This window comes from Aethina tumida, chromosome 3, assembly GCF_024364675.1.
Source record: "Aethina tumida isolate Nest 87 chromosome 3, icAetTumi1.1, whole genome shotgun sequence".
In the NCBI taxonomy this organism is placed as follows: Eukaryota; Metazoa; Arthropoda; class Insecta; order Coleoptera; family Nitidulidae; genus Aethina; species Aethina tumida.
Window position 1 is genome coordinate 31,457,589 of NC_065437.1, and position 26,758 is coordinate 31,484,346.

Sequence of the window (26,758 nt, forward strand, 5' to 3'; positions counted from 1 at the left end):
AGCTTCATCTCAATTAATAGAAATTTCATTGTACAATAAAAGGGATATAGATAAAAATGTAAAAGTATATGTTGGAACAGTCGTATGTCCATGATATATCAGTATCAATAGTCACCAAATCTTTTCATATTACACCATTTCAAAACAAAAAAGTAATATTAATTGCCTTAAATTGAAATATCAAATTTCTTAAATTTATTATTAAAATATTTAAAATAATTTTAAATTATTTTGATTTATATTGTGCAAAATTATAATCATGTCAGAGGTAAACATGAGATGTGCAGTTTTGAGTGAGTGCTTAGAAGCAAAATTTGTATAATTGGATTAGTGTTAAATTTACATTGTGGGATCTAGTTAGAGCGCTACAATTACCTTTCACTCGTTTCAGATGCATATTTTCTGCGCCTGCTTTATTAAAAAACATATAATTAGTTTACAATTTTAAAATTTGGTATTACATTATTCTCCTCTCTGATATATTAAATACAAATTTCATTGTACTAAGTTAATTAACTGTTATAATGCATTAATAATTGTGTTAGCAATTCCGAAATATTGAATTAATCGTCCCAATATCGGCAATAATGAAACACAATTCATATTTACCTGGAATAATCTGGCCTAGTACGCGGCCTGCTATTATAGAATAGAGGCTCCGAGTCCCCGGTGCTATCTTGATATTGCATCCTGGAATTTTGCCCCGTTTGCGTATTATCGTAATTGCCGTATTCATCCGTGTTCGGAGAGTATCGCTGTAAACAAAACAAGTTTAGTAAACCGAACTCCGCGTGATACTGAAAAGAGACATTATTAGGTTTAAGGTAAATAAGATTCTGCTTCATGAATCCGCAAGCGAAGTTAAAACATCGTTGCGAATGTGATCTTAAAATGTTTGAACAAAATTAAAAGACTTCAATTAGGTAATGGTTCCATTAGTGATTGATACACAAAACAAAATAACGTCTATTTAACTTTAAGAGACAATTTTCTGGAAATTCGTACCTGATGGTGGCGGTGCCTGTGCGTGCCGGGACTGAGGTGGTGCTGATTAGTGTGGGTCTGGGCGGTCAGCTGGTGATGGTGGTGATGCGGGCCAGCATCGTCGCGTTCGTACGAATTCTCGCGCGACGTTTCCAACGACCGTTGTGGCGTATGGATCTGGTGGGCAGCAGTGCGAAATTGGGATGCAGACGAGTTGGGGTGTTGACCCACAGGGTAGTTCAGGTCGGACGTGTAGTCGCTGTCCTCCGAGTACCCCGCTGAAATTTCATTGTCAAAGTGATTACTGTTGGCTGAAAAGGAGGACATCAAATAGGTTTGTACACACAGAGCCACGCAACAGAATACGGTGCGATCGATGGTATCTGAGGTGAATCCCTTTAGATGATGCTACAATGGAATTGTGACATTCTATTCTGTGATTCGTATATTTTATGATAAAGTTTCGTTGGTGACAGAAAAGACAAAGGTTTTTGTAATATTGGGGACTATAGGGTATTCATTCTATTGAGAAGAATGTTCCTGTATAGTCACATGTATAATAACAATAAATTCGTATGATTTTATGTTTATCTTAATCAATTCCTTTTATTAAAATCATTTAAACTTGAGGTTTTGAATACCTAGTAAACTTGTATTTTTCAATGAATACTAACTTTTATTATCAACTTGGGTAAATTACTATAACTATCATAAACATATCAGTATATCAAACAAAACAATTAATTGATAGTCATTGGTGTTTGGGCGATCTTTGAACAACATTTTTTAGTCTTTATCTTTAATTAGTATGTTCAACAATGTTTAAAAATAAATATTCCAAAGAATTCTGTTTAATCATCCATGATTGAACACTCAATATTACTTGTAGCTTATAACAAAAAACAATCCCAATATCCCAGGTTTTACTTTTTCAATCAATAGTTTATTTAATTTCGGTTATTTCAAAATGGTCTTGAAATCTTTACGTTGTATATTGAGAATTTGTCCAATGAATGAATGAACGCAGTTTACTTAGGAGCACTCAAGGGAACCCGTAACAAATATTTAGGCAATATAAATGTCTCAATTATTTGGAAAAGATCGCCACTACTGTATAAACACAATTGGTACACAAATCACAATTTTAAAATTAACACGATTTATAAAATAAGACAATTCAGATTCATTTTTTCTTCAGTCAATTGATTTTCGTCCCAAAAAATTTGAGTTGTCATTGCAAAGAACAATGTGAAAAGCTCTACCCGCGCAAAATAAAAAGGAGACATTAAAGCATCAGGTTCAGAACAAAACCTGATTGATTGCTGTTGGTTTCTTACATGGAAAAATCACTGTGTTAGAAATCGAAAACAGTTTAACTGAATGAAGACAAAAATTTAAAACTTAAACTGAACTTAAATATTTGTTTATTTTATGTGCATTTTACTATGCACTCAATCTTAAGGTTCCAAGTCTTGAAATATTTGTAATTGAATAAACTATCGATTAAAATTCTAAAACTTAGAATATTGAATTTGATGAAACCAAAATTGCTAAAATGGTGAGTGACTGAAAACATTTAAAAATTAAATAAAATTAGAATTATCTGTAGGTGTAATTTCTAAACAATTTTTTTTCTAATAATGTACCCCTTACTAAATAATAAACAAAGTTTTAAAATATATACATATCTTTATTTTAATTTTACAGAGATTTTTTTTAAATTTGTATATCCCACTAACGCTATTTTTTTAAGTTAAGTAAAAATTCACTTTATTTAATGTAGTTGTTTACCGTCTACATGACAAAAGATAATTTCAACAACTTTCAGATCCATTTGTAAAGAAATTAATGAATAATTTATAACTTGGAATATTTGAATCATTTGTTGATGAAAAGATTATTCAAATTGCGAAAGTAACTGAAAATCGTCAAAAATTATGTGAAATTTTAATTTTCCACAGCTGTAAACTTAGCTATTGTTTTTTCAACCGAAACATATTGAGTGCATAATTTCCTCACTTTTGAAAGAAATATTCGTTTCGATCAAACTCACCGATTATTCTGGGTGCCTCAATAAATAATAAAGATATACCGGAAAACCATAAAGATTAATATACGCACTGAATACTCGAAGAACTCTAACACCCTATATATACCCTAAAAAGTTTGTAAACGAATTTACGAGATGTTTAGTTTTTTTGTTATTTGAAATATTAGACAACAGGTTAAACTATTGAATGATATATTCAATGTAATTTCGTAAATACTACCTAATTTGATGGGGCTCAATTATGGTGTGAGGAGTCATTTTTTAAAAGCACGTACCGACTTGGTGATAAACAAGGGGAACCCTAATACTGAGCGTTATATTTGAGACATTATAGAAGATCTTGTGCCACATGCCACCTTTATAGGTGTAAACTTTTTACTAATGCAGGATAATGCCCTACCACACATAGCCCACGTGGTACGAAATTATTTTGCTGACGTTGGGATTAATGTTATGGCCTGGCCAGCTTGCAGTCCAGATCCTTAACCAAATAGAACATATCTGGGACATTCTTAGGTTTATCCCAACCGTCTACGTCTACAAAAATATTTTATTTTTAAAATATATTTGTAACATAGAACATTTAAATTAATTTTAACAGCAGAGAAAACAATTTTTTTATAAAGGGGCAGCCTTCAAATTAGTACGTCACACTATCGTCATTTTTTAGTTAATTTAACATCGGCTAAAATTTTTTGTAAAAAATTTTATAAAACTGACATAATGAAAGTAGTAAAATGAAAAAAAAGTTTTGCGATTCATTAAGATCTTAAATTAATTTCAACACCAGGGAAAAGAAGCTTTTTTGAGAAAATGGGAGCCTTCAACTATATACATCCTACTAACGCTATTTTTTTACAAACCGCGTAAAAAGTCAGTTTACTTAATGAAGTTGTTTACCTTCTGCATGATAAAAGATAATCTTAACATCTTCTAAATCCATTTGTAAAGAAATTGGTAAAGCCGGCATAATTTGTACAATAATACGTTGAAATGAAATTTGCATAACTCACATAACCAAAGTAATATTATGCAAATCTGAAATTCTTAGTGTACAAACAAGAAATGAACTTTGTTTCAGCCATAAAATAAGCAAAGCAATTTGATTCAAATGACTTTTTACACTAGGTTAAAATACAATGTGTTTCATACACAAATCAACTACAAATTAAAAAAGTAATAGAAACATGGTGTTATTCCCGGTTTTATCGCAGCCATTATGTGTTTAACGTTTATATCGTTATAATCGTCGATAAATTGTCCAATAAATAAATTTCAATTACCAACCCTATAATATAAATTTGTTGTTCACTTTAACTTGGCCAGTTCGTATATTGTCAAAGGCATTAACGAACAATCAATATCGTAACATGCGACGTTAAACTTTTAAATCATAAAACGTTTTATTGACCTAGCTGAAAGTTTAAGAATAACGTTGGGTTTCATGTTGGACGGTGATATCATGCGGTTTTTTTTAGGTTCATAAATTGTTTAAGCTCAGCTGTTATAGATCTTACTGCTCAACACGGAAATTACTTACTTAAAACGTAAATATTTCTTTTTACGAGAATACGCAAAGAATTTGTCAATTAATTATTTTGTGATGATACGACATTGGCACTTAAAATGCTAAAATATTATTGTAAATTCTTCGAGGAAACAATTGTGAAAGTCAAAATAATGTTGCTTTTCATGTCGAATGGCTACATCAACTGTTTTTTTTATAGATTAATTTATTGCTGAGTTCGAAACTTACAAATTTGACCACTCAACACGGAAATTATTAGAAAGTAAATTCAATAGAATAAATTTTTTAATCAATAGTATAACCACCCTCGTTATCAACAACTTATCATCTAATATTTTTGACTCGATATGGCAATTTATACATCTTCCATATTTTCAAATTTTTTGTCACTAAGAAAATATAGGGATCAGAATAAAAAGAAATCTGAGGGTCCAATATCGGGCGAATATTGTGGGTGAGGCATTAACTCCCACCCCAATTCATTAATTTTTGCCAGTTTTCGACTTGAGCAGTATGGTCTTAGACTGTCCTGTTGCAAAATAACGTCTTTTCTGTTGACAATCGTCGGATACTTTTCGACTAAAGATTAGTTCATTCGATCCAGTTATTCATAATGAAGGTCTGCATTGACAGTTTGTGCAGGTTTCAGCACTTCAAAGGTAACAATTCTGCGAATATTCCACCAAACCCACAAAATCGCCTTTTCGGCATATAAACTCGATTTCTCAGTACTTCGTGGTGATTGAGTTGTAGAGAGCCACTGCCTTTTGCATTGTGGATTATCATATAGAACCTTTGTTCTCTGACTCTGTCGACCCAGGTTGATTAAGGGTGTTCTTCGATTGCTTAACATGAATTTGCTTCCACTTGTACCCTTAGCATGTCCTTGTCTTATGTCGTTGGTTAACTTGATCGACAGGAGTCAGGATCTGAACTTAAACCATCTTTAGTATTTATGAACACTTAATGTTCCTGGAAAAACATCGCAAATGTTGCGTTACTACCCATCTCTGGCATCCTCTAATACATTTTTTTACGGGATATTTTTTGAACAAATAATTATTTAAAATTACTCGTTAATAAACTGACCACCTAACACAACAGTCGAATTTAATACGCTAAAATACTAATGAAAAGTTTTCAAATAAATCAATTATTAAAGCCACACTAATGGGACTTTATTGTCAGGACGGCGACGATTTTAAAATATCTAATATTGAATTTAAAATAAACGACGTTATATCAGAACTATCCCAAAACTATTTACGAGACGTGTTAGTTTGGAACTCGTGTCTGGCATGACGGCGCGACGGCATTAAAAATTAATTTTCCCTTGGATGGATTTGACACCGTCGGGTCGGGTACGAAAAATGGTCAAGGCAATTTCGCTAATGTTCATTTCCGTTTAGATCCAATCTATTACGTCGCAAAAAAAGGGATGGGGAAGGATAATTACGTATAAATCTCTATTACCGCCTACAGTTTTAAATAGGACGTTCCCAATAAACACCTACGCAATAAGATTAACAAATGTAGCAGCGATGGATCGATAGGATTATAACTAATTTAATAAGCACACATGCAAATAGAGGATTTGTTCCACAACTAGATTAGAGAACGTGTACTTGTGAAGTTAAATTTAAGATTTGCCTTTTGATATTTATTCCCACGTCTGTATTTTCCGCATGATAAATAGGAACGGAGAGTTTAAAAAGAAGGAAAAATTACAGTTACGAAGAGATGAGACGGCGCGCCGCGACGCTGCCAGACGCTCCAGACCGAATGTAATTTATACTGTTATTGTCCTATATAAATTAGAGGACGTTCGTGTGGGTAGCACATTTTCTGGCGTCGGCGTTAGCCACGACTTCCCGATATAATGTGTCCTCATCGTCTGTACTACACGGTATTATTCCGGGGAAGGTCATTCCAGGATAATGCACGATCTCATAAGAAAACTGATGAAAAGGGAAATAAAGATGAGTGCCACTCTATGGGGAACTATTCATCTGTTACCAAGTGTATTCACTACCGTCAACGGTGATAATTCTAAAACACAGTTCAAATAGAAATAAATTTATTATATACATGTTTATTATACTGCAGTGTTTACCAATATTTATATAAATTTGGTAGAGATAAGTTAATTATTTGTGATTTATGTACCATATACATTATTTTATAAACTAGACAATGAATACCGAAGGTGGAATGGCCCGAAACAAACGTTTTTTGGCTCGGACACTAAGCAGTAAAATGTTGAAGTGTTGTTTGTATTTCCTTTGATAATGTGACAAATAGTTCTAGCTTTAATACCGGACTCTAGTCTAAATTACTGTTTCCAAAATGCTTTTTATTCGAGGTCCATTTATTTAGAGAAGGAATTAAATTTATCTGCATATATTGTGGCGCATATGTTTAACATACCTAATTAGCAATTAGCAAATTCTAATTATTCTTTGTTTTAACTACTGCAGTATGTGTGTATATAATTAATATTTATATGCTATAATAAGATACCAGTTCATTAATATATTATGGGAACAATGTAATTAAAATAAACAGACTTCTCACGCAACAGTATAATGAATATTAGTTTAAATCGTAATGAGAACATATAATACGAATATGTATATATTTGTAATCTGATCAAAGTTTCGTTTAACAATAAATAACTAATTAATTAACTGCAAATTTAATTAGGTACAGTGCTGGAAAGTATGAAATATTTTTTAAAATTGGTTTTTATCTCTTGGAATTTTTCATATCTGTTGTAATGGTGTTAAACAAATTCGCTTGTTTGTATTTTATGTCCAGTATTGCCATTCATCGTTTTCCGTTTAAGTCTTTTTGTCGGATACTTTTTCTGCTGTGGAAACAAGTATTATTTTATTTGCGTTTAATTGTTACTTACCAGTTAGTTTTATTAAATTTATGCAGGAGACTATTAAATCTTATTTTTCTAATTCTAATTTTTGAAATTTTTTAATAACCCCACAAGGTTTATATATATTTGTACAAGAAATATGTTTATTTTGAAATATAAATGATGTTAATTCTTCCTACTACATTTATGTTTTTCTTTCTTTAAATACTAAGTAGTTAAATTCAGATATTTAACACTGAACCCATCAGGATTCTGTTACGGCCCACTAATTTGTTTTCCTTTGTCTGTTAGACTCCCAACTTCATAATAAATTTAAATTTATGAAAGCCAAACTTAAATAACAAAACAAGTCTGATGTAAATTCACCATTTAAATCGACGATGCAGACAGACTTCATTAAAAAACTTTAATTTATTAATTTTAAAACATGCAAATTTCTTCAAATTAAACAATAGTGCAAATGCAATGAATAATTCATGAATACTAATAAATCAAATGCCTTGATGTCTTTTATTTTAAAGACTTGATTTATATATTAAAAATATGACTGTTTTGGTGTTTGCTATTTTGCTTCCAACTCCCACACGCCAGACATGCTGACTACTTATGAAACATTACGCTTTTCAAAAAGTTTCATGTTATTGTCATTTTTACGATAATATCGAATTACTGCGTGACAAATTAGGTTCATAAATCGTTCATTTAAAATGTAGAATTTCTTTAAATGTAAAAATTAATAAAGAAATGAATTAGTAAAAAAAGAACAGTGCTTTAAAATCATTCCACAAACAAAAAATTTCAATCATCAGTTATGAAAATTAATGAGAAACCGCCATGAAATATTCAGGAATCAAAAATATACGTTTTTTCAATAATAGAAATGAATGTAGGAAATGAAACAAATGTTTATTTATTGCATATATACAACCTACTTTATATTTAGTGACATAGTCTGTAATTATTTTAATTAGTATGTTTGTTGGACGTATATTATGGAAAACTAGAATAACTCACAGGACAAATAACATCAATAAAAAATAAAATTGTAAGGTACTTAAAATTGTAGGTTACTTCTGTAAACGTTTACAATATTAGAGGGAATATTATCTTCTTTGTGTTTTTAAAGCACCAATTTATAAAGCTCAAAAGAATTAATTATTAATTATTTTTCAAAATTGACAAATAAACTTCGGCACCTACTTACTTTGTGTCTTAATCAATTTAAAATAACTTTAAAAAACTTTCCTGCTTTTTATTTTCTATTCAACTTCTCAAGCGCAATGAAAGGTGAAAATATCAGTAATTTAGAATTTTAATTAACAAGATCTTTTAAATAATTTTCCACTTGGATGTACAATAATTAATAGACAGATGAGATTCGTGTTACTTTACTGTGTCAAGTGAAGTAATATTTTGATGATCCAATTAAATAAAGTACCAACGAGCACCACTGCTTCATCCTAAACCGTTTGAGGAGAGACAGAGCGCCCGACTAGAAAACAAATGAGCAATTCATTTGATGGTAAATGAAACTGAAATGAACGGAGCGACAATAGAATACTCACAATGGCCGAAATACTGCATCTGTCTGCGTGCCTGTTCCGCCCGGGCCTCCTGGTCCATAATGTTGTTCAGCATCTCCAGTTTCCGCTGTAGGTCGGACGCCTCTATATTTTCCGGATCTGGAACATGTTAGGATTTTAGTCGGCCGGTTCGACGACGCGCGAGGTCGGATTAAGAAACTTTCCAATTGTCTTGCCCAAAATGTACTTTCCTTGTTCACTCAAAGTGTCCATTAAAGCAGAACTTTAAAAATAATTTTTTGTTTCTAGTTGGCATTTAGAAGACGGTCGAAAATAGTTTGTAGAGAGCTTTCAGGTAATTTTTTAAAATGTTTATATATAATTATTTAAAGTTTTCTTTGTTTTTCCGTTTATTCCGAAGACATTAATAAGTCAGAAAAAACTATGGAAATCTAAATATTTTTTATTTCTTATGCTTCTTATTTGAATAATAAATATGAAACCAATAGGTACGATAAATACTATAAATTTAAATTACATTCAGAAATTCAACTACAAATTTTGTTAAATTGCTAGAGAGAAATCCAATTACAGATTCAATATGGAATTTGTATCAAAGAGTTTCAGAGTATTCACTGAAATACATTTTCAAGTATACCACATTGAAATCCAAATCCAAATTTAAATCTCAATCAAGCCAGAGTTAATAAAATTAAATAAAAAAATATAATAATTGAGATAGTTAAAACCAAGAAGCAATAAAAGATTTATAATGCAATTAATTAAAATCAGCAATTAAAATCAAATTATAAAATGATTATTCTGTAACAAATTTATGTTTCGCAATATTATCAAGACTAATTTCAAATATATTTCTACTTATTACAAAACATTGTAAAATCAAAGTAAATTGAAACATTTTATTGCAAAACATTGGAAATGTAATTGATTAAAGTAATATTGGGTATTACAAAAAGAAGGAAACTTTATCAGAATCTCGACAAACTTCGAGGTTATTACATTTCAAGTGTAAGTGTGTGAAAGTAGTAAAGTATTGCCGTGGCAATATGCAATATATACTTTTATTCTGTTCATAAGCGAAGCTCGGGCAAAAATAAAACTAATACGCAATTTAAAATATTATGTTATTTTACTAAAATTTATTATTTTAATGTTTTTAATTTTATTTTATGATGACATGCATTATATTAATTTATTACTATAAATAATAGTTAAAGTTTTACCAGAGTAAACTAAGTTAATGTTTGATTTAATAATTAATAAGCCCCCAACTGTCTTATCCATTACTCAAATTAACAGAGAACAAACAGATTTAAGATTTAGCAAGTGAATTGCACTATCGCAAATCCATTTATTATCTACGATTCGTAATGGAATACGTACATCGTATACTAAACAGTTCATCTACATTCACATCCTACAGCAGAGAATACGTTCATCTATGCTCAGTTTTTTCCAGCGATTTAACAAGGATTAAGTAAATTATAGAATCCTTAAATAATAATAATAATAGAAGATAATTTTTATGTGTTGCCACCTGTAGAAGTTTTGTAAGTATTCGCAGAACATAATTTACACATACATCACAATAAAGCACGTGTAACACACATCCAGGCCATATTCGCTGCCAATAACAACATAGCTCAACCAAATTTAATTGATGTTCCATTGGCGCAACGGATGCTGAATACCGTTCACACATAACAGATAGTTTGAGCAGTGCACGTAACAAACTGAACAGGTGTAGGAAATTATAGGTAGAAATTCACAGACGTGTTACGAGAAAGTTGCACATCTATGTAAATAGTTTGCGAAGCTCATTTGTTACTTGTTGGAATATGTCTTTGGATAGCAAATAAATTTCAAATTTCCACAGATAAGTATGTAATAAATATTACATTAAGTTATAAGGTTTTATATTAATAAAAAAAATAATAATTAAGTTAATAAGAAAACTTTTAATTTTCTTATTAAGCAAAACTTGAAAATCTAGGTTAACTAATAACAAGTTTTAGAGAATTTTGTCGCTAAAGTGAATTAATTAATTATAATTATATTTAATTAAAATATACTTTAGTTTTATACAACACTTTTAAACAGAATAAGTTATATTTAATATCTCAGTCATCCGAAGCGTATATGAGATTATTATAAATTTTCATAATCCAATAGAGAGCTGGTAAAGTTATACATAATAAGAAAAATTGAAAACTACGAAAGTTCGTAGACTAGTTGGGGATTTCGAAGCAAAGCTATTAATTTTAAAGAATATTTTACACAACTTTGAAGTTGTAGAATTATTGATTTCTTGAATGTTAAACCACCCCACAAGTGAATTCAATCTATCTATTTTTATACTTTGTTCTTTAGAAGTTATATTAACAAAAAGTATATAAGTTTAATACGTAAATGGACAATTTTGTTGTATAAATAAATAATTTTTGAAATACCAGAAATATTAATTTGAAAATTTTAAAATTAATAAAATTAATTTATTTTATTTTAATTGTTTTTTTGTTTTTCTATTCATTGTGTATACTTCGAAAGTCAATTAAATTCAGTTTTTGTGGAAAAATTGTGATTTAATATTTTGAAGCACCTAAAAATATCTAAATACACTTTCAATTCGATGTGTCATCTTATGAAAGTTTATATTCATATATAGTAAAAAAATACTTAGAAAATGTTTCAAATTCAAATTGTATTTTTTCAATGTTCAATGTTTACGACAATTTTTTTCATACTAAACTGATCGCAAAAAATTAAGCATATTGTCTTTTTTATTAAAAAATAATATTGTAACAGTTGAATTGTAATAAAAGAAATATATATCAATAAGAAATTAAACTAAATGCAGCTTAAAATTTACTTTATTTATTTTACAAAAAAAAAAAGAAATTTTGTTCCCACATATAAAATGAAAAATGCACTATATTTTTAATATCGAGTAATTTCGCCTCTACTTTCTATTACAGCTTATAGCCTACGTGACATTCTTCTTATCAGGTTATCCAGATGATTTTGATCCAAAATGTCCCATAATTTTGGAAGAAGTTGTCTTAATTCACTGACGATATGAATTGGTGAGCATTTAATGATCTTCCAAGTATATGCCAGGCATGTTTTATGTAATTCAGATTAGACGACAAGGCTGGTTAAGGACCAAGGCTCAATTTGGGCATTTTCTAGTGGTTGAAGACAATCTTATCACAGTGTGGTCTACCATTGTCGTCAAAAATCGGAAATTTGGTTCCAAATTCCATTGATAGTGTACAATAATGTTATCGATAATGATTGGTTACAGATTGGTTAACATTAAATTCAGCGGCCACGTCAACTTGTTTCTGTATGATTTTAAGAAAAGGCAGTGGAAATTGGTTGTTAATTCTTGAACAGAGTCAAAAGCAAAGTGAATACTTAAATATCGACTGAAACCCATTATGCGTTTGTATTTATTTTTTCTGAGGTTTTGCTGTTTTCCTTTTTACATTTTTATTCACAAACAATCAACATATATTGGGCCTATAAAAATGTATGGTTAAATTTATATTGTATTTTGGTCGAAATATGTTAATATACTTAACTTTTGTCGATCAGTTTATACAAGGTGTTTCACAACTTATCCGTAAAATTTTAACCACATACTTACAGTTACATAAGAAGTCTATTAAAAAAATAATTGTAATAGAGCAACAGGAAGCGAGATAAAAAATAATACAACCCATATATGAAAGCTGTTCGAAATTGTTCCCCAAGTTTTGGCCCGCCGAATCCAATTTTAGCACATGTTATTTTTAACCTTCTATATAGGGTGTTTCACAACTTATCAGACAAATTTTAACCACATACTCACTGTTGCAAGTATGATAAATCGACTACTTATGCAACAAAGAGTATGTGGTTAAAATTTGTTTGGATAAGTTGCGAATCACCCTGTATATAAAACATGTAAGAACATTTCAGAAAATTGTTTCTTTTGCTGTAACTCACAAGCAATAAAATTTGATAATTATGCTATCAATTATTACATTGTAAATATAAAATTAAAAGTATTGAAGTATGTAGTAAAATTATTAAAAGAAGTATTAGTTGTATTAAATATTAGTATTAAATTAGTTAGTATTAAATTAGTCAGAACATTTTGAGAAGATGTAGGTGACATTATACTAATATATCTAAAATTCTGAACATGTGTTACAATTTATACCTTTTAAAATAAAATAACACTAAAAATATTTCATCCCAAAGCATATTTGACATGATACAAACAGTACGTTACCTGGTTTTGTGGATTTTTATCCTTTATAGGGAGAAATTCATTTTTCATACAATGTTTGTTTAATTCCCAAGCGTAACTTCAAACGAATGAGTAATATTTCCAAATGGTAATGCATATAAAATGTAGTTATAAAATCCTACTAAATAAAGAAGAAGAAAACAATTTTTCTTAATACAAATTATATAAAATAATTATTATATATTATATTAATATTTTTTTTTTTAATATATTTAAAAATCAGTATATGAATAATAAATACAATCTTTATGAAAAAATTAAAAATGTGATTAGTTTATTTGAATGAATAAATTAAATTATTTAATTTTATATTTTTAGTATTTACAATTGACAATTATTCGTTATATGAACTGAACTGTCTACTTTGTATTATTTTGTGTGTTATTAATAAAAGTATTATTTTTTAAATGAACAGTTTCATTGATATATGTTATTTTATCCAGTCAATTAATTAAGAAAACTGTTAATTTTAAGATTGTATGTCAAAATACATTAAATGAATGTATTGTCAATTATTTCTAAAAAGAACACAACCATTTTTTAATAAAATTATTATTTAATATTAAGTAAATAAAATCAATAGTTCTCGGAAAAAAATGTAATTTAATATTAATATTTAATTAATATAATTTTTAATAGTACTAAAACACTTTAACACGATATATCAATTAATTATGTTAATAATACTGGATATAATAAAAAAATATATATATTTTTCAATTTTCGAAGTAAAATAAATTAGCTTTATTGAATATTTCAATATAGATAGTGATAATATGTTTCAAAATAAGATGGTTGCATCCTTAGTATATTTTAAAAATTATCTAAATTTTACAACTTTCGTTACAATTTTTCGTTACTTGAATTCAATTTAATTGTGTATTATTTTATATATTAGATGCAATTTCATTGCATTAATACACTATTTTATGCAGTAAGATAAGAGAACAATTAATTTCAAGATTTAAGTATTTTAAAATGAATTAAATTAATTAATTTTTTATTTTATTTGGTTTTGTCAATTATCGTTAAAAAGGTCATTTTTTCCAATATAAATAAATATAAATTGTCTCAAAATTCACCAAGTTTTCTGAAAGTAATTTTAAAATTAAATATATTTTGGATTGTGCATGCAATTTTCTAAGCATTTAGTAAATTAAATTCGGTTGAAACATAAAATTTCAGAAGGTCAGTTGAACAAATTTACCCATTATATATAAAGACTACATCCTATATCGCTTTCGAAATCCCCAAATTGTATGTAACCTTTCCTCTACGTGGACGATAAAAATTTTAGTACATTCTGCGGACGGTAATAGAAAGGGTTTCCATTCGACCCGAACCATTCACAAACCCGGTAACAAATGGCTAGGCAAACAATCGCAACGCACAAACAGGTGCTAGATCCGGTCCGAATCAAAAAGAGAAGTGCTCGATTCAGCAGATCTGAAAAAGAATTTGTGGAGGTGGTGGTGCGGTTGCTGTTACCTATGGAAGCGTTGCTGCAGAGCGTCGAGCCGCGCAAGATGCTCCGCCAGCCTGTTGGGGGGTCGCAGCGCCCTGTACACCACCGAATATGCTAATCTATATTCTACACTACAGACGATTACGTTTATCTGTTTCATTTTTTCTTAGCATTTCTTGTTTTGGGTTTTTGTTACTATGAAGCACTCGCACGGGATCGTCCCGGCCTCACTACGCAAATTAAATGTTATTGCGACAGAATCTCAATTTTTCGAGGCCTTTGGGTGTTTGGAGAAAATTCATTCTCTTTTTTAGGTTGGGTCTGTTAATTTTACAAATGGATTTTTTTAACCACTGCGAGGTACAAGCATATACACTTTGATGATTATGTTTTCAATTAAAATGGGAAGTAAATTTTTTTGAAACACTAAAATTAAATTTACACTACACAGTTTCAAAAAAGGATATCTAAAACTCTGAACATATGCCACAATTTGTGTCTTTTAAATAAAAATTTATCACACAGGATATTTGACACGACACAAACATTACGCTACCTGGTTTTATGGTTTTTTCCTCTTTATAAAAAGAAATTCATATTTCATGCAATATTAGATTAATTCCCAAGCGTGAATTCAATATTTACAAATGGGAAATGGATACAAATGTGGTTATAAGATCCGACTTCCGGGGCATAGACTTGCACATATTCTCTACAAATCTAATTACAAACGTTAGAGAATATTATTTAAATTGGTTTATTATATAAACGCCATATAAATTTAATCCATGAGTTATATTTTTAATAAAAGAAGCGTTTTAAGTCTGTGTAATTCATAACATAAAAACATTGCTTAAATATGAAAATCAATATTGCTGAAAGGTCAACATTAAAGTTTGAATGTATTTTAGTCATTAATTTCTCCCGCCTTTGAAGTCACGGATAAAATATCTCCTAAAATCTAGTAAAGAAAATAACCCTAATTAAGGTATAAGTAGATCATCAATGTGCCTCTGTTATATTTTGTCAAACATTGAAATTTTATAAATAAAAATGGCAAAAAAGTTATTGAGAGAAACTTAACGCTTATTTAAAAAATAAATATTCGATCAAAAAATTGAAACGTAATATGTGCCAAAATAAAATAACAGCTTATTTTTTTGTTTTTTTAATATCAACGCCGGCAAACTTTTACGGAAGGTTTGAATAGCGAGAAAAATTTTTATAAAGGAAAGCGACCATATGTGACATTTTCCGAGCCAAGTTATTATAATATTTACATGATGTCGACTTTTTTATTTTCGTCTATAAAAACTAATCCCTGCCTGAAAGGATGCTTTTTCCCCTTTCATAAAACAAACGTAGAAAATCACAGTGTCATCGATTTGGCACACTTTTTCAAAGTTGCTCATGTTTTAAATGCAGCGCTTCGCAATCTTTCCGTTATTCACGCCGTAAAGGGCCAAAAAGAGAAAATTAAAACAGAACAGATCATAAAAAATCTCCCTAATATTTTATGCACAGATAATCTGACTAAAAAGCGCACAGTTAGACGGCTTCACATGGCAAAATTCTGCATTTAACGTTTTAATTAACGTCCACTTGAAGCTTAATTTATGCGAATTATTCAAATAGTCATAACAATTTATACATCATACAGCCGTTATTTTACGACAGAGTATGCGGCTTAATTATATTAATTCGTCAAATGGTAATTGCACGCTGTTATCTGGTACTCAGAAGAAGAATCACAGACACAAAACAACAAAACGTCAACTTTTCATTTGCGACGTTTTAACGGCTCGGTAGAAATGTAAATTTTATAAGCAAACTTTCTGGTGCACAGTGATTGAAACTAAAATTACCCACAGAATGGTAGCAAAGCATACATTATCACAAAATGTAATGTTTATTTAAAATACATGTGAAATCTTGTATTTGTAACCGGCTACACCAGAACGTATCGAAACTATAGTAAATTAGTTACACGCTGGTAGGTTAACGGATAATGTTTAATGCTTCGTCAAGTACAAGTACGACTACATCACCGGCTTAGTGTTTAACCTAGATCAAGATAAACAGTTGGAGCGTTGAATATTGATAAGGTTCCCAACTCAATTTTACAGTCAATTAAAGTATTTCCTATGAAAAATCTTAAACCCGCATATATTATTCCAAGAGTATTAACTGTATTTCACTTGCAAATTCGCCATTCAACTTAATGTATTCTTTTCAGATGCTTCGGACACCGTGTTGGTTTATAGAAATAATCTGTATATAGTATACACAATTTGAATTACATGGAGTCATCAATTAATGCACAGCAAGGTGAATTATCATCTTGTTAGATCGGTGTGATGTTCCTATTACAGTGATTAAACATTTAATTAATACGTAATAACAATGAGTCCTCGAGAGTTGATAGGAACCCAGGAAATGAACAGTCGAGGATTAAGATTAGTTTTAGCCTTTTAGCCGCTGAGGTTAGCAAACTAATGTATGGGGTAATAAATTTTATTAATTTTGTAGGTAACAATTTGCATTTGGCTCGTACAGCTAAATGGTTGGTTGCATTAATTGAAAGGATAATAACTTTAAAGGGCGGAGCAAGGCTATATATATTTTTATATTGATTTGGAACGTGATTTAAACCCCTTAGTTTTATATTTTATATTGCAATAAATATTTACACACATTACGGTATAGAATATAGTGCTAAAACTAAAATAATATTGGATATTTACCATCTTTAATAGAATTCACGTATGTTCTCTAAACATGTGCAAATTCTAATGAAAAGCCCACAATACGTCGCCATGTTAAATCAGAGGTGGATGCATTTTAATTATGATCTAGAATTTATAGTTTACCAATTTCAATATTAATTAGTGCACAGAACTTTCTGGAACGTACGCCATAGTTTGTTTCTCTTTGTATTTAATTAAGGAATCGTTTGCTTGGGATGTGGTAACAGTAAAATATGTTTTAGTGTAGTTCATTAATTGTTAATTGTTTCACCATAAATACCGAAACTTTATTAACGAAATATATTTTTATTATGTTGTGCATATTATACCTTAATAATGTAAAAGAAAAATAGATTATTTAAACAAAGATGTTTTATAACTTTATAACAATATATAGAAATATATAAAAATATGACGAATATCAATGTTTCTAAATAAAATATTTATTTGATGAACTTTCATTTATTATACAGGATGTCCCTGAAAGTTCTGTACATAATTCTATTACAAATTTTCGACTCGTGATCTTACCTTAATACAAAAATTGAGAAAATTGTTAATTATAGAGGTACAGGGTATCAAAGTTAATGATTTATTTTCAATTTTCTTAAATTTTAATTGTATAACGTGTGAACATTATGCAACTTGATATACAGAGTTGCTTTAGGGTAAAAAAATCAAATATGTTAACAAATTTAGACTAACTAAAGGAAAATATCATAGAAATCATAGGCGGGGTTGTGAAAAGGTCATTAATGTACGTGATAAAAATACTCCTTATTAGTGTAAATAAATGTAACCTGAAAAGTGTTAAAATTTTGTTATATTTAATTATTTTTCTAATAGATATTCAATAAATATTCATAGATTATTCTCATAACTGTACCATAGTACAGTTTTAAGATATAACATATCATATCATTAATTTATTTAAAAAAATATAAGAAACGTAATACTTATTTCATTTTTGTTAATTTTTAGAAGTATAGCATAATTTTGCGGCGCTGTATACATAGATATTAATGCGAAGAAAGAAAATGAAATTGTACTCTTCCTCTGCGGTATTTATTGGTCTAATAAATTAATATTATGGAATATCCCGTAAAAAATAATTAAATAATTTATTAACTTTAACATTCATTTCATCAAAAAATTTGCATTTAAAGATGCGCATTCACCATTATTTAAACTCAATTAAATTTATTAGAATTTCACCATAATATTTAAATATAGTATATATTTAATTATAGGCTTATAATATTAATTTTAATTACTTTTTCGTCAATTGAACATAACTAATATATGAGTCTGTCGAATTTTTTTATATTGCTGTACCGTATTAAGTATATGCGCATTCACCATTTTTTTAAACCGAAATAACATACAGTATCGCACGTTTGCAGAGCAACTTTACAAATTTTCATTTGTCTTGATAAAAAGATCCATATTATTGCCAGTTATGCAGTATACTTGAAAACAACAATACGGTAATATTATTGTTTATTAGTGGGTTTAGTTAGGTATTTTTTATTCATTGAAAAAAAATTCAAGGGTCAAAAGTAAAGCAACTACAAAATAAAACAACCTTACGTACATTTAGCCTTCCTTTATTTGGTATCCAGTAGTATATCCATTATTTATAATAACTTCCACACATTTTTTCATTGATTTCAGCAACTTTTCAATATAATCGTTGGATATTTCTTTCCGCTGATTGCATATAGTTCATTCAAATTTGAGAGTCTTTTTGCATGGATTTTCCAATCAATTTCAACCCAAACGTTTTCAATTGGATTGAAGTTGAGCCTTGCGCTGGCCAAGACACTTCACGTACTCTTTGAGAAGCGAACCATTTTTTAACAAACTTAGACGTGTGTTCAGGATCGTTATCGTGCTGTAAGGTACACCTTAAACTCATGTTATCTTCGGCATATATAAGCATATGGTTCTCTAAAATGTTACGATAAACGAACCGATCCTTTGCTCTGTCTATATTAAATAGTAGGCCAAACCCAGAAAAACATCCCCAAACCATAACGCCTCCTCCAACATGCTTCACAGTAGGTCTAGTGTACTTGAAATTTTACATTTTATTAATTGACTTTCATCGAAAATAAAATTGTTCTCAATTGCTCATCTGTGTACTTCACATATTCTTACAAAAATAGTCTATCTGCTCTACATTTTTTATAGAAATGAAGGGCTTCTTCTTCGACTTCGTTTTATGGTACTCATCGACAAACTGGCCTCGTTTATTTCTTAATTTAAGCAAAATGTGCTGATAAAAGAGTCGCAAACAGCAAGTATTTTTATTTTCGTATCCACGTTAAAATTGGAAATCGTCCTCGAACTGATCTATTTGTTTAAATTTAAATCGTCTTAAATTTTACTCTGCTAGGACGCTGCTTAAAATAAAAAGTTATATAAAAGCTATGTAAATAAAGATATCCGTTTAAAAAGGGAGGACTAAAATATTTAAACACTTATTAATTATAAAATTAACTTAAATTAAAAAGAATCGTTCGTTTCATAAAATAATTTGTGGCTCTGAGCGATAGTGTATTTGAAAATTACATCTTTTATATTATAAATTTGCTTTTATATTTTATGAACTGATAACATTTTCAACGGTAATCCTTCTTTATATTCATTTTAATAAGCCATGTCGTTCTGATACTATATTAAATTTTATACCGCACAAAGGGAACTAAAATATTTCTAATAAGATGGATTAAATTGACTTTAAAATAGCAAAATGAAAAATCAAAGCAAAGCTGTGTTAGGTTACATAAACCACGATTAAACCAATCGTAAACGGTATCTGATACGGAAGTTATAAATGATTTAGCAATAAATTTTCTATGGTGACTGTAAAATGATATGCTTCAGTAATGATAAAAGATTTATTTGGTGTTATCAGGTGAAAAACGACAATGTCAAATTTATACAATAATATTTGGATTGGCTGATTTACAATGATTATGAGTTTGATAACTGACTACCAACTAAGCTTTTAACATCAGCAAAAAAATTACCTGCACGAGTAGGAGTAGATCAGTTTACCGCAACATAAATAATAAACACTACACGTAACTAATTTACGTCACTAATACGTAATAATCAGTATACAACATGCTTATGTTTACGATAAATGAATGAACTTTCTCCAAGCACGATCTACGCCATGCCCCTAGCCAAGAGCAGTAACATTTAATTAACACTCGAAGAACAATAATTATAATTGTCTTGATCGTATTACAAACCCATGAAAATGATCGGTTTAAATTTTAAGCAGGGAAAATTTAGCGGGAGTTTTGACGTGTCTAACTTACCGAAGGGCAACTCGAAGCGACAGTCTACCAGAAGGGAATGCCCGGTCGGCATCTTGGTGCCCACGACCTCGCCATCTCTCATCACCAGTTCCGCCTCCAGACTCAGCCACTGACCCTTTCCTTCCTGAAATTACGTGCATTACAACTAAATTACTACTGGCTAAAACGTGATGGATTCGTTTCGCTACCGCTATCGAACTAGTAATAGGAACAGTGTCTCGGTTTATGAAATTTTAGCACGGCCCTTTTGTCTCTCGTCTATGAAATGGGTACGGTGTGGACTAATGGAATTTGATTCATGCTCGAATTTTAATTGAAACGTCGCAGGCACGCGACCGCTGATTTCGTTCGGTATGAATCTCTAATTGTGAAATGTGGTATTGCCAACAGGTCACATGAATGATTGCTTTCACTTCCTTTTGTAAAACAATTTGTATTAATATCTCGTTTAATACTGCTTTAATCGTATTTGTAGGAATGTAAGCAAGTGAGATTTTATGAAATTGTATGTGTTGATAAAAATAAAAATTTTGATTTATTTATACGTTTATAAAGCAAAATTTTAATAAAAACAATAAATTATTTATTTATATTTATATGATAAAAATATATAATAACAGTTGTTATGCAAGTTTTAAAAATATTGATTCGCATAACAAAAATACGGTGTAAAATGTTTATTTTATGAGTAAATTTTCCAGTATATTATTAAATATTTATGAGCTTCAACAATGTGTTTAATTTTTAACGATATATGATTAATATTTTAATATTCAATAAATGATTAATAATTATATTAAATCAAATTATAATTTTAACAACAATTATAATTTTATTGTTAAAATATTAATAATTTTATTTTGATTGTAATTGTAATTATTTTTTTATTTAATTTAGTAAGCAAGACAACATTTATTCCCTTAGACAATTAGTTTACATCTCAATTAATTTACAAAAAATTACAAAAATCATTAATGAATGTTTGTTGGCTTTACTAAAACTTAATAAAATTAAAAATAATATTCAAGCCATTTATATTACACATTAAATGTAATTAAAAATAGTATTAAAAGCAATAATTTATAAATAGTTTAAAAATATTAAATAACAATTTAAGAATTATACTTTAGATGATATAAAAATATTTGTGCTTATTTTTTTTTTTTTTTTCAATTAAAATATGATAATTGTTACAAAAAATAGAGTACGAAAATAAAGTTCTATTATACAGTTAAACTTCGATGGCTCGAACCATGATTTGCCACAACAAATTCGAATTATAAAGACTAAATACTACAAAAGATATTGCTAAAGTATACTACTTATCAAAAATAACATTTTGAAATAATACAATTAATATTATTATTATTGTTATTGTTATTATTATGTATCATATTATATAAAGTTTTTATTTTAATGTAAATAAGTCAGTTATTTGTGTTTGACGAAACGATTTTTATTTTCATATTCAAAAACAGGTATGATTGAAGTATTCCGGAATAACTTTGTTAACATTTTTATATATAGGTTTTCTCACAGGCTGTCTTTAAGACAATTATTTGGAAAAATCATTAGTAAAATGTACTTCCATTTAGAATTTAGGATGTTTTAATCATGTAAACCATAAAGTAAATTGAAAGGGTTTCCGGCATTATTCTAATCAATCGATAATTGGTCTTAGAATTGTTACCGAGAGGGAATGCCGTTTGGGCGTAAGATCTAAAAGAAAAAACCACGAGGCGTTTACCTGAGATAGAGGAAATTCGACTTATTGTACAAAATATTTAATTCGAGTTATCAAGATTTATGATTAATCGAAATTCCAGTTATCCGGTAAAAATTACACATAATTTTCTCCTTGGACTTCGCATTATCGAAGTTCAACTTATAAAAGTTCGATTGTATTTTTTTTATATTTCTACATACTAATAACCAATAAATTGGTGAAAAATTCTATATAACAATTAATTTGGATAATAATGAAGAAGAATTTGGACAAGAATGAGTAAAGTATATTTTAAACAATGATCTATCTATAAATACTAATAAATGATAAATTAGTGAATGGAGATGTAAACAAATAAAATTATAAAATTAAAAAACTCAAATTTTTATACTCTAAATAAACAATTGATTTGGATATGATTTAGGACACGAGGATCTTAGAATATAATTTGATATAAAGTAGCATGTGGAATTTTACAAATCGATATAATTATAGTAAATTATATTTTAAAAAATTAGTATTATTCTTTGTCAGAATAACCCCTGTATCACGAACAAAACTGCCTTTACAAATAATTATAATTTCTTTCATCATTATTAAAATAGAAATTATGCTAATAATAAATCGGTAGCTTGATAAGCCATAATGAAACTGATCCCGAAAATGATAAGTGGCGAGAAGCAAAATAATTCTAACAAAGGGTAGCGTGACCCTCGTAAGTTTATAAAGTCTTACTAAATAAAATTTCGTATTAGTTCATTACCCTAACGTACATATTCGATATACATTGTGTCAAATCTTTTCAGAAAATTTACACACTATCCTTAAAACCAAGCGGGGAAATTTTATTACATATAATTTCATTTAAGGTGAGAAAATTACATTTGCCGCGTGATATAAAACTGCATCGACAATAGCAATTACGGTTTTGAAAGCACCATCAGCCGGTCTCATCTTTCTACAAAGTAAGAGAAGCGGGAAAATAATGAATTAGATTTGGTTCACCAATATCGGTAAACTGAAATTATATACGTAACAATGTTATACGATACGCAATTACTTACACGTATAACTTATAATAGAATGCTGTCAGTAAATGTGTGAGCAATTTATTTACTGATCAAATTAATTATACGAATTTCTTTAATCGTTTCACTTATTGTTACATTGTATTTGTCTGTTCAAGTTACGAAGGAAAAATGAGTGCTGCAACCGATGCAAAAGACCAACAAAGCATCCACATGAGAAGAAACTAATTCGGACGACACAAAACAAAGCCCATCAAAGACATTTTTTATCGCTGCAACCGACGGCCATTACGAGGGACCGGCGTGAACGTGAGCCTGAATGAGTCCCTTTGCACTAGATTTATTAATTGATTAATCTAGCGAGAAACAACCTGCAATCTATATAAGGTATATAAGGCTTACTAACTAGTCGAACGATTTCAAACGTTCCTTCGTATATGCGATTCTCGCGTGCAACCGGCCACTAGCCTGCTCACTCTCGAAAAATCGTCACGTAACACGACCATTAACGACAGTTACCCTTTTTTATTCTGATGTCCTTTTTGACGTCGCCCGAATTTATTAGATGAAAATCGCCTTTTAATAAACCCGGAGTGCATTAACAGTGCAAAATCATCAAAAAATACTAATGGGACGATAATTAAATGCAGCTAAGCAAATTAAAGGATTTTTAATGACTTTTAAAGATGTTAGAGATTTATTGGAATTAGTTAAATAAATGAGGAAGTTTATAATTATAAAATATTACCCATATTTAAAATGCTTATGAAAAATAAAACTGTTTAGATTACTTAAACGAAATTTTAAAAATTCCAACATCATTTATTAAATAATATAAGTTAATTGATTTACATTTATTGATTATTGATAATATGTAAATCCAATTAACAGTGAAACATTCCATTTCAATAACTGACAACGTAATCTCTTTATATGATTTATAGGTATTTTTGCTTTTATTAAAATGGCGTTGGTTTATTATTTACAAAAATAAAACAAATAATATGTGCACAGTTCATTTGAACGAACTATTTCATATTGCTTTTTGTATGAGTTCTCACTGATATATAAAACAGGACGTTATTAAAGTTTTTATTACTATTTTAACTTTATATATCCACAGACGGAGAAGGAAAACCGGTCGTCCACATTAATTCTATTGTAGTGTCTCTAGTGATCGACGATCAATATCAAGTTGAAGCGTCAATTTCGCAGGAGACTTCATCGAAAATTAGCGGAAACGTTTTACTCACGTCGTTGGAATATTGAACGGTCTGGAGCGGGATCCAGTGATATCCGAGGGCACGGTCCCAAATCATTCCTTTGCTCCACACCTCGATCAGCAGACCAGTATTCACATCGTTTGTTTCGCTGTAACAAAGAACAAGGTTTTGATAGAAAATTGAAAAATGACATCGGCACATTGATTTACTTTTGGAGCATCTTGGGTGTATTTTAGGTAGATGAAATATGGATATGAGGAAACGGCATTCTTACATGTTTCAAATTAACCACAAAATATTTCAGACCACATACCGAAATATATAAAAGCAACAGAGAAGGAATTTAAGATAACTGCAATAAATCGTCCCGTCAAATCCATTACGCAGAATCAATAAGAGACGGAATTCGAGTGAAATAAATTTACTTAAACTCTTTTTATTTTCCCTTTCTAGTATACATTCTGTAAAGGATGGGAACAATGTAACAAGATTCAGTACGTCAAAAGATTGTGCTTTAGGAACAATATTGTACAATGGCTTTTTTTTGAATCTTGAAAAAGCTGACGAGCATAGACCACAGACATATGCTTGTGGTCTAGACGGCACGTTAAAAAAAAAACAGTTTAAATTGAACTTTGATCTACATTATGCCTACTTTAGCAAAGTATTTATATTTTTTTCTTATTTTTATGCTAATGAAGCAGATGTTTACTTTGATTTCTGAAACTAATGACCAAGAAAAAAAAACTCCTGTCTACAACTTCAATTAGATGTCAATAAAATACACATAGTTTCAAAAGTTCACATCACCAAAAATCATTATTATTATTAAATTATGGAACATACTTTATTTACAAATTAATTTTACGGGGAAATTTATTTATTTAGAAGATATTTTTCTTATAAAATAACAAATGCAGTTATTTTAAAATGAAAGAAATTAAAAAATCAAAATTTTATATTTTATTGAAAACAATGTATAACCATTTAATTTCTGCGAGAGATTATCCCACCCTTCTCTTGCAGCAACCACTAGCTCCTGGAGGGCTCTGGGAGGATTGCTTCGAAAGTGAATAGCTCTTAGTATGTTCCAAGCGTGTACAAATGGATTTCCTCTCCCTTTAGAGTTCTATGGTGACGGGCATTATCGTCCATAATTACAAAAATTTACCTCGCAGTAGTTTTACATAAGGTTCCAAAACCGCTCTGATGTACCTTTGACCTGTCATGGTCCTATAAATTCAGTATAACCACCTATCATAATACCTACCCTAATTATTGCACTGCCACCAGTAAAAGGAAATTGGACGACCAAGAGGAAATTGTCCAGTTCTTTATGTTTTGGGCTTAACACGATTTCGGTGACTATCGCTGATTCGGGTCTCATCTAACTTAAGCACTTATTTCCAAATTTTATTGGAAGTATTGTTGAACCAACCGCTGTTTTTGAACCATATGTCTATGTTATAACTGGGGGAACCTAAATGGACGACAACACCTCTAACCTGACTCTAAAATACGTCTTCTGATTATAGATAATGATATTCCGACTCCTGTAGCATGCCTGAATTCTCTTGGAACAGATTGAATGCGATTTCTTTCTAATGAAAATTTTTACAAACTGGACCTGTTGTTCATTTGTGACCCATGGACTGCCAGAGCGAGGCCTATTTTGTAGAGAAGTGGTTTCTAAAAATCTATTCCATGCCAGTCACTTTGAAGAACACAGAATTGTTGTGAATGTCCTACATCACACCAACATGTAAACAGAAGTACTAAATGCGTGTTCAACTTTGTTTGCCAAATAATTATGTAGTAAAGAAATCAATCTTTAAAAAGCAATAAAACATAAAATTTTTGGGCGATGCATAACTTTTGAAAGTATTTGTAAAATATACTTTGTCCTATTAATTTGTTCAGACTATTATTTTAAATATTCTTAATAAG

The 26,758-nt window shown here is 29.5% G+C and overlaps 1 protein-coding gene across 1 annotated transcript in view; it reads right to left on the minus strand.

Moving 5' to 3' along the window:
* Nucleotides 1-371: 371 nt before the first annotated feature.
* LOC109601811 (phorbol ester/diacylglycerol-binding protein unc-13) overlaps nucleotides 372-26,758 on the minus strand; it is a 66,226-nt gene continuing 39,839 nt past the window's right edge. The window contains exons 4-9 of the mRNA XM_049964662.1: nucleotides 24,842-24,959; nucleotides 20,835-20,958; nucleotides 9,015-9,131; nucleotides 1,006-1,262; nucleotides 610-755; nucleotides 372-411 (exon numbers count right to left, since the gene is read on the minus strand). Coding sequence (XP_049820619.1) covers nucleotides 372-411; nucleotides 610-755; nucleotides 1,006-1,262; nucleotides 9,015-9,131; nucleotides 20,835-20,958; nucleotides 24,842-24,959 — 802 coding nt within the window. The remainder of the gene's footprint in view (nucleotides 412-609; nucleotides 756-1,005; nucleotides 1,263-9,014; nucleotides 9,132-20,834; nucleotides 20,959-24,841; nucleotides 24,960-26,758) is intronic.